Below are 10,356 nucleotides of genomic sequence, written 5' to 3' on the forward strand. Positions count from 1 at the left end.
AATCAACTCCGCATTGGGGATGATTTCCAACATGCTCGCAGACCATTACTTCATCTTCTCGGATAGTCTCAGTTCAATTGAGGCTATTCGGTCGATGAAACAAGGTAGGCACTCAATTTATTTCCTTTCAAAGGTAAGGGAGCGGATGAGTGTGCTGGTTGAAAGATCATATATGATTACCTTTGTATGGGTTCCTCTCACATTGCTCAATCCCAGGCAATGAGAAGGCAAAGGTGGGCGCGCAGGAAGGCGAATTTTATGACAGGCAAATTTCACACGATGAATTTCACCATTAAGTGCGTCAGAGTACCCTTTCGAGTTGGCAAATCGATTGGGACACTGGAAACCTTGGACGGTGGTTACATTCAATTATTCCTAATGTTTCTTCAAGAGCGTGGACTTATGTCCAACCACTTCTCGCTAGATGCTCATCTCAATAGAATAAACCTCGTGAACAGCAACATCTGTCGGTGTGGAAACGGTTACGATGACATCGATCACGCAGTTTGGCAATGTACGGATAATGACGCTGCCAGAGAGCGACTTTTGAATAGCCTCGGGGCTCAAGGAAGACAACCCTATATCCCTATCAGAGACGTGTTGGGAACCCGCGATATCTGCTAGGTATCTCTTTATTAGTTTTTGTTTGTCTTGTGTCCCGTCTCGATGAGTCTCATCGTTCCCCACTGGTCACCATAGTCGGTCAAACTCCAGAAGAATCTAGAACCACACTACCGTTCATACTGGCGACATCGCTTTGATGAGACAACGAAACCCTACCCCCAAGCTCCTCCCCTTTTCCTATCCTTCGACAATGTACCCCTTTAACCTACCTCGGGTAAGCCGTGAGTATTCGGCCCAACTCCTACTAGACATAGAATTAAGTGAATTTTGTTAAAAGCAAAGAGCAATGAATTTTCGGCTCCGTAAAGCTAACGCGATTGAGCCTTACAAATAAACGAACTAGATAAAAAAATATTTGCAGTAATTTACTGGGAAACTTTAAATTCTCAAGGAGCCTTCCCCGAACTTGCTCGTTGATTCCATATTGATTTTTGTTTTCATACCAGAAAAGCACGTATATCTCGCTTCGCGGAAATGTCAGAGTCGCAAACACAGTAACACAAACACACGGTCGATTTACCAACACTTTTGAAGGTCAAAATTACTAACGTCACGTAACATTTAAGATTTTATAAATATTGATCAGTTACGTGATATTTTACGTAAATCTGACGTGATGATTTTTCAGAGTGTACCATTATGGTTGCCACACAATATACAAATTCATGCATTGCACAGTTGTCAAAAACTGGCCCAGAGTCGCACTTATTTCGTGCCGGTGGTTTCAAGAGGTATGAGATAGCTGTTCTCATGTAAAGATATCCATTAGACTGATGCAAAATTTGAAATTTTCGCTCCACAGTGCTTAAACGGTTCCAAATTGGGTCCTGCTTAGCCTCCCAAAATTTGAACTACTTTAGTAAGAAACAGACTGGCACAAACCATTTCAAGTTTATATGGGAATTACTTTGTTAATTAATTCAATCATAAGCAAGCATTTAGCAGATTTTACAAACAGGGACTGTATTAAAAGTTAATCCGAGTTGGAGTTTACCGCCATTAATGTAGAATTGGAATCTTCTCTCGCTTCCACTCCCACCAATTTGGAATCTGTTGGTTAGGTCTGAAGAAAACATATTTGTTCCAAAAATCTGATGGTATCTTAGATTTGTGGATAAAGGACCACAGCTAAAATTAAGGCCATGCTGAAGGTGGCTGTGTTCTCATTCCGGTCCAGTCAAAAAAAATTTCGGGTTGGAAAACTTCTCAACTTGCTTGGGAATAGAGTATGATTGTGCTTGCAACACAATATACGAATACAAAAATGGAGCAGACTAAGAAAGCTCTCCATTAACAGTAGTGGAAGTGCTCGAAGAACACTAAGTTGAGGAGGTTGGAGAAGGGGTAGAAGTGATTTTGATCGATTCTCTTCAAAGAATTTCTCTTTTGATAATCACGGCTTTACCAACATATCTCACACTATTTCTGCTACATTGTTTGATAAAGGAGGTTATCATCTGTCATGCAGGATAGCAACCGCATCAAGGAATATGTTTGCCGCTGGCTTATTAACGAAAGGCAAAGTCTACGAAGAGAATCAATCAACCACTTATACCCCATTTGCCTCTAATCGCCTCTGTTAAGAACAAGCATAAAGTTCTAGTTGGGGCATAATAGCCATAGAAGAAAAAAAAGAAGATTTTTTTTCTTTAAACCATTGCTCAATTTTATCCAGAGATAAACTAACCATAGGCTAAAAATCTCCTTAAAAAATAATTTAAAAAAAAACATTACTCGATTAGAATATCGAATGAATCCTGGAATTAATAGATGAATGCAGATAGGACCTATTGAACTGTTAATCTAGATATGTCCAGTATATGCATAAACACAAAAAACTTGTTTGTACTAATTTTTGTGCACTTTAAAACAACAGTTCGTATTAAACAGGATGAACTGTCATTTCAAAACGTAGTCAGAATTTATACCATTTTATACCAAATTGAACTGGCATAAACGAGCACGCTAAATATAAAATGATTAGAAGAAGAAAAAATCGATGTTGATTTTTCTATCGTCAGAGTAAACACTTTCTGGATCAGCGTTTGCATGAAGCTGCTGTTCCTTTCTTTGATGAGACGTAAACAAACATGTCATGTAATATTAAGTGCTCAGAGACTGAAAAGTTCATTATTTGACGAAAAGTACGTTTGATTGTGCTGAATTTCTTGTCTGTTATGACTCAACGTTATGTCAAAATTGAGGCTCAGAGCACCTTTTTACACGATTTTTTCTTAGTGTACATTTTTCCTCATTTTCTGTTGAAATTAGAAGTTATTTGGCTTTATATGCGACTGACGGTTATCTACAGCTATTAAATGCTGTTGACGATATGCTAGGAAGCCATGGAAATCAATTACAACTAATCTCTTACTGTGCTAACGAGGTAGCTTCGCCCCATATTCTAAAAAAGTCATTATAACTATGAGGGTAATTAACAACAACTGCCGCTATAAAGGGTGTCCCACATCAAATTTCATCACGGAAAAAAACGCTGTAGAAAATTACATAGTTGACCGGTCCTTTCCAATCTTTCAGACAATAAAATATAACCCATTAGTAAGCTCTAGGCATATTTATTTCATTCAACTTCAATACCATTACCGTACGCTCGCATCTTACGCTTAACTCCACTCATTAGGTTCTGTACAACATTCATGTCTTGCTCAGATTTGACCTCCTTGGGATGCTTCTGTAGTGCCAGCTTCATCATAGCCCAGTATTCTATTTTTTTATTTTTTAGTTGGAGGAGGGGGAGGGGGTCATGTCCTTGGGTACGAAAGTGACCCCGTTGGCTTCGTACCACTCCAGAACAACATTTGAATAGTGGTACGAAACTAGATTCGGCCAGAAGATCGTAGGGCCCTCGTGTTGCTTCAACAGAGGAACCAGACGCTTCTGTAGACACTCCTTGAGGTAGATCTTCCCGTTTACAGTCTTGGTAGTCAAGAACGGCGCGCTCCGTTTGCCACACACTAATCGAGTTAGTACGGTTTTACCGAGTTTTTGGATTGCGGAACTGTTCTGTTAAAGTTTAAAAATCTGTGGAAAATTTATTAATGAGAATATTTGTTCTGAACTTGTACATACTTAGTTCTGTTAACCCCATTTAATGATAAAAAATAAAATTGGTCGATTTCATTGATTCCTTACGGATAACGGTCATTTGAATTTTTACCGACTTTTTCAGCAATTCAAAAACCCAGTAAAAAATACTGACTCCTGTAAAAAAAAAACTTAGTGTGCACATGAGCAGATCGTTTGCCAAATCATGTATTTCTTGGCAAACTTTGAAAGTTTCTACTTCCTTACTTCCTCCGGAACATCAAACTTGTGAAGAACAGTAGCCCCGGAAGCTGCCGTAAGTCTCATCATCCATGATGAGACAATGAGGCTTCGTCAGCATCTGGGTGTACAGTTTCCGGGCCGTTGACTTTCCCACCATATTTTGCCGTTCGTGACGATTTGGAGCCTTCTGCACTTTGTGCGTATGCAGCCCCTTCCAGTCCTTGGCTCTCTGAACGGAAGACTTGGACATATTGAACTTTTTGACCACATCCCTGACCGAAGCATTGGAATTCCGTTTAAACGCTTTCACGACATGCTTGTGATCCTGATCACTAATAGGACATCCAATCTGACCGCATTTCTCCTTCTGTTCGATGCTCAGCGTTTCATAGTAACGTTTAATCACACGACTCACCGTTGACTGCACGATTCCGAGTTGTTTTCCGATGTCCCGACGAGAGATTTGAGGATTTTCCTGGTGCTTTCGCAAAATCAATTCGCGACGTTGCTTTTCGGGTGACGCCATGTTTTCCGACTTTCGAAAAACTGACCGCGATAAAAATTCAGTGTAAACAATACACTCTAAATTACTTCTACCCAAACTTTCAAGAGAAAATACCCAAGGGGTAATTTCCTACAGCGTTTTTTCCGTGATGCAATTTAATGTGGGACACCCTTTATCTCTGATAAAAAACACAGAATTTCTTATGGGAAAAAGTTCAGCGTATCGATTGGATCATGTATCGGATAGTGTAGACAGTAGATCATCTTGCCCTATTTTCCCCAGAAGTTGTCATTTAATTGGAAATGACAAAAGTTTTGCAAATTTCCGCTAGATTTCAGACATAAAACACATAATTTCTTATGTGAAAAAGTCCACCGGTCCAATTGGAGCATGTCTCGGATAGTGCAGATCTCGGTAGTAGCGAATTTTGATCCATTTTCCCCAAAACTCGTTATTTAAGGGTAATTGGGTTCTTTAATTTTGAAAAATATGTCGGTTTTCATACATCATCTGAAAAGGCGTCGTTTTCTGAGCACAACGATATTTTTTTCGATCCCATTTATTTCCATCTCAATTTTTAAATCAAGATTTAAAGTAAAATAATCACTTCACTGTTTGACACAAAACTAACAAACTGACAGCTCGTTCCCATACGAAGTACCATCGAGGGGTGCTAAGATGGTGATTTTAGCTAATGTAATCATACTTATTTAAAATAGTTCCAGTGCTCCAAAATTGATGAAATTTTGGATTTCGATTCCATTTGTAATGCAGATTAAGAATATGCAATTACCTCAATAACCCCTAAAGAACCCAATTGATATCAGTTTTGCAAACTGCTACTAGATTTAAGACATAACTGGTACTAGATTTAAGACATAAAACACATAATTTCTTATGTAAAAAAGTTCAACGAATCAATTTGAGCATAAATTAGCTAGTGCAGACTTTGGGAAGCAGCTCATTTTGCCCCATTTTCGCCAAAACTCGTTATTTAAAGGCAATTAATAACAATCCTTTAAATTTGTCGAACCTCTTAACGGAATCCCTTTATGAAGAGCTTTGAGTAGGTTGGTTTATTTTCTTTAAATTCCGTTATATTTGCTTATCTTTTGACAGATACGCGTATTTCGTCTACTACTAGCAGACTTTATCAGTGCCAAGCAGTGTTGAGAAAATATCAAAAAATCAAATCTCACCAACGCCCAAGATCACGCTTGATTTTCGTAGACAAAAATCAACTAGCAAACAACTGCGGTTGATTTTGCAAGCTGTGATATCGCAGCTCGGAATATCAAGCTAACAAAACTCACCAACTGCAAATCTCACCAAACTGTGGTGCGATTGAGTTTAATGATTATTGCTTTACACCCGAATGCAACCAAAACTTCCATAACGGCTGCCATCGATGAAGATTAAACATAGATAGCAAACTATGCTTTCTCTTTCTAAGAAAACGATGTGCAATGGAATCAGTTTTGTGTCGAAGTCAACTCTCAGCTTGATTTTTGCACGTTGTGAACGAGACTACAATATCAAAGGAGCTTGTAAAATCAATATCAAGCATGATATTTTGTTTCAATATCACGTGTGATATTGCGAGCGCATGAGAGCGGAAAAATATCAATTGATTTCTGATTTTGCCAACACTGGTGCCAAGTACTGTTGAGTACTTGGCACTGATGAAGTCTGTAAGTAGTAGACGAAATACGCGTATCTGTCAAAAGATAAGCAATTATAACGGAATTTAAAGGAAATAAACCAACCGACTCAAAGCTCTTCATAAATTTATAGCAGCTTTGAAAACTGCCGTTATATCACAGATATAAAACACATAATTTCTAATGTAAACAAGTCTGACGAATCGATTGAAGCATGTATCGAATAGTGTAGACAGTAGCTCATCTTGTCCTATTTTCTCCGGAAGTTGTTATTTAATTGGAAATGATAAAAGTTTTGCAAATTTCCGCTAGATTTCAGAAATAAAACACATAATTTCTTATGTGAAAAAGTCCAACTACAGTTGATCAGATATCCAAATGATGTCAGCATGATCAGGAATTATTCGGACACGAGACTACATTCAGTTTAGAGGTGTTTGGTGACAAGTCCAGTACGCTCCGCGTAAAACTCAGGGTGATTTCAATGGAATGTCTACATACAAATTTTATTCCAAAGATTTAAAACATAAGTTAGGTGACAAATTTGAAGATCACAGAAGATATGGCTAACCTTAAAGCATCTTTTTTGTTGTTGACAGAAAAACTTATCACGTAGCACACTTCGATCGGAACACTAAGCAAGATAGACCAGTCATCACGCAGCACCTGGTGTTGATCTTTGGAATCTGTCAATTGCCCGTCCATTATTGACATCGAACCACCTTCCAATTAACAACGTCGTTCGTTTTATTTGCGTCAAACACCAGTTTGTTGAGTTTGTTTGCATATGGTTCTTTTTTTTCGCTCTTTTCTCTGGCTACTTTTTGCTGCACCTGTGATGTATTTTGTTTTGCCCCACGTCATCAGACGCTGCTGCAAATAAATATTTCCTCAGGCTAAATTTGAACTTATACCCTTGGCACACATTCGCCCGCCGCTATGAGCTTGACCTTCTCTCGATCACCATATAACCATTGCGATATTTGTTTTTTGTTATTGCAGAGCTCTGACCCGGTACATCAAACTGTTGATCCTGGTGAAAAAGTACAACCGTCAGAATGCTACCATCGCAGACATCTTTGCCGAGTACGTTGCCAAGCAACCGGAAAAGGCGTGCTTGGTCTATGAAGGCCGCGAGTGGTCTTTCAAAGAGGTTGGTCCTTGCGCATTTCCTCCCTAGGGTTGCTTCGATCCTTAAAAAAAACTTTGCATTACAGGTCAACGACTACTCGAACCGTGTGGCAAATGTGTTCCACACTCATGGCTACAAACACGGAGACGTGGTGGGTCTCCTGCTGGAAAATCGCCCCGAATTCGTAGCAACGTGGTTAGGTCTGTCCAAGCTGGGCATCATCATCCCATTGATCAATCACAATCTACGAAAGAACGCACTGGTGCACAGTATCACCGTAGCCAAGTGCAACGCACTGATCTTCGGTGAATCGCTGCGTGAAGCCGTGTCGGAAATTACTGAATCACTGCCTTCATCGTTGGCGCTGTATCAGTTCAACGACACCACTCAGCAATCTGTGTTGGCGAACGCCAAGGATCTTACCACCCTGATGCAGGATGCTTCCAAGGAGCTACCGACGGTAAATGTCAAGAAGGCCGACCACCACGATCAGCTGCTGTACATTTACACTTCGGGAACCACCGGACTGCCGAAGGCAGCCGTCATCACACATTCCAGGTACGAACAACTCGATGATTGGTTTCCAGCAACTGTATTCTTACCACGTGGACACATTTCAGATTTTTTTTCATCACGGCAGCTATCCACTTGGTGGCCGGTTTCCGACACGACGATATATTCTACACTCCACTGCCACTGTATCACACGGCCGGCGGTATGATGAGCATTGGGCAAGCGTTGCTATTCGGTGCTACCGTAGTTATCCGCAAGAAGTTCTCCGCTTCGCAGTACTTTTCCGATTGCCAGAAGTACAACTGCACGGTAAATATCAATCACATGGCTTTATCCAGATAGAAATCAAACGAACGTTGTATGCAAATGACAGGTTGGACAGTACATCGGGGAGATGTGTCGGTATATTTTGGCCACTCCGTCCTCCGCTACCGATAAGGCGCACAAGGTTCGACTGATCTTCGGAAATGGGTTGCGTCCACAGATATGGCCGCAGTTCGTCGAGCGGTTCACCATTCCAAGAGTCGCAGAATTCTACGGTGCTACCGAAGGCAATGCCAATATTGGTGAGTGGCTGATTTATTTTCTAATGATTTAGCAGTCGATAGTTAAACTGAATTCCCGAACTGTTTGCAGTCAATCTGGACAACACGGTGGGTGCCATCGGCTTCGTTTCCCGTATCATCCCTTCGGTGTACCCTATTTCGATCATACGGGCGGATCCGGCCTCGGGAGAACCCATCCGGGGTAAAAATGGTTTATGTCAGGTACTTTTTATCATCAAATCACCCACCTGTTAATATATCCGCTAACTGTATTCTATCCCAATCCCAGCTATGCGAACCAAACGAGCCGGGAGTGTTTATCGGTAAGATCCTGCCGAACAATCCGAGCCGGGCGTTCCTGGGATACGTGGACAAGAGTGCATCGGAGAAAAAGATCGTTCGGGATATCTTCAAAAAGGGTGACGCTGCGTTTCTGTCGGGTGATTTGCTGGTGGCTGACGAGCGGGGTAACTTGTTCTTCAAGGATCGAACGGGAGACACCTTCCGATGGAAGGGTGAGAACGTATCCACTAGTGAGGTGGAAGCTGAAGTCAGTAATGCTTCCGGCTATCGGGATACGGTGGTGTACGGTGTTGAAATCCCCAACATGGAGGGACGCGCTGGAATGGCTGCCGTTTTGGACCCGGACCGCCAGGTGGACTTGGTTAAACTAGCTGAGACCCTGAAGGAGACTCTTCCTTCCTACGCGAGACCGATGTTTGTGCGTCTGCTAACCAAAGTGGACATGACTGGAACCTTCAAGCTGAAGAAACTCGATCTCCAAAAAGAAGAATTCGATCCTAACATAATCGACGATGCTATTTTCTACCTATCACCCAAGGGCAGCTACGAAAGCCTAACGCAGGAAGTCTTCGAGCAAATCAAACGAGGCGAAATTAGGTTCTAAGGAAAATAAGATAGGATTCAGTTTACGCCAACTCCATCCCTTCCCGTGCCGGATCAAGATGCTCAACAGTCAAGCCTCAGTGCATTGTTTTAGTTTTCAGTCCTTGGATCCCTGTCCATTTCCCCTTCCCATCAGAATAAGTAACTGTGATATCGAGTGAAAGTGAAGAAGGGCTCTGCTAACCTGGCCTGAGGCGTCCCACGACGGTACTGATCGAACTGAGTAAATAGGCTTTGCATGGGCACTGGTACTGGTTTGAGGAATACATTTTCTTCTGCAAATCCTATAGCGCCAATGACGTATACATTTTTTTTTATCGCAGATAAGCTTTTTTTACAAGTATAGAAAAGTATGTTTTTGTTATAATTTTCACTATTTTTGTGTTACAATTTTTGTTGTAAATACACGCAAAAGCGAAAGGAACTTAATAACGGTGCAGTTGTAGTGACAGCAGAGGGCGGATGTGTTAATTTAGTTTGTTTTCCTGTGCTTATAGGTATGTATTTATAGTTAGGTGACTTTTTTTTTTGCATTTAAGCAGAATGAATGAAAGTAGAACAATGAGATATTAAAGACAACATTTAACTAGGTGTAACATGTGGAATAAAATGGTTATGTACTTTAGCGAGAAGTGATTGAAGATTTGAGTTGAGAAATTCCCTTGCGATACTACCAACCGGTGGAAACTAACGATTTTAAATTGGCTCACTACTTGACTAGCCTATTGGTCCCAAGTACATCTACAAGTGTATCCCATTCTAGTCGAAATTCTAGTACTTCACTATGTTTGTTTTGATTCGCTTTGAAAATTTGGCAGATAAAATGAGGGGTTCGGGGGCCTTCCAATGTTTCGAGGGTTGCATCGATTAGCTTGGGACCGAAGATAGTACCAGAGCTGAGCCAGCTGGGGTCGAAGCTGTTGTCTCGGAAGGATTTCCGTTAAAAGAACTACATCCGAGCATGGCATTCGTCGGCAAACGCTAACGTAGTGAAAAAGTGGAACAACAGGAGAACGAGCTTGTATACAATGAAAAAGTTTTCATATAGTTTTCATTGGGAACGCACATGATATTTTGCCAATAACAAAATAAATTATTTTTACCTGAAATTCACATAACATTCATATGATCACATGAATTCTATGTGATAAATCGCAAAAACTTCATTGGACACATAAGGTT

General features: G+C 40.7%; 1 protein-coding gene across 1 annotated transcript in view; it reads left to right on the forward strand.

Moving 5' to 3' along the window:
• Positions 1 to 9,797, forward strand: part of LOC135699737 (long-chain fatty acid transport protein 4-like) — a 78,091-nt gene extending 68,294 nt beyond the window's left edge. Inside the window, exons 3-8 of the mRNA XM_065220042.1 lie at positions 7,081 to 7,231; positions 7,296 to 7,768; positions 7,831 to 8,032; positions 8,097 to 8,289; positions 8,360 to 8,490; positions 8,558 to 9,797. Coding sequence (XP_065076114.1) covers positions 7,081 to 7,231; positions 7,296 to 7,768; positions 7,831 to 8,032; positions 8,097 to 8,289; positions 8,360 to 8,490; positions 8,558 to 9,175 — 1,768 coding nt within the window. The 3' untranslated portion in view covers positions 9,176 to 9,797. The remainder of the gene's footprint in view (positions 1 to 7,080; positions 7,232 to 7,295; positions 7,769 to 7,830; positions 8,033 to 8,096; positions 8,290 to 8,359; positions 8,491 to 8,557) is intronic.
• Positions 9,798 to 10,356: the final 559 nt, after the last annotated feature.

The sequence above is a fragment of the Ochlerotatus camptorhynchus genome, unplaced genomic scaffold (assembly GCF_037179485.1).
Source record: "Ochlerotatus camptorhynchus isolate MF236.1 unplaced genomic scaffold, CSIRO-AGI_Acam_v1.1 ptg000114l, whole genome shotgun sequence".
NCBI classification, from domain to species: domain Eukaryota; kingdom Metazoa; phylum Arthropoda; class Insecta; order Diptera; family Culicidae; genus Ochlerotatus; species Ochlerotatus camptorhynchus.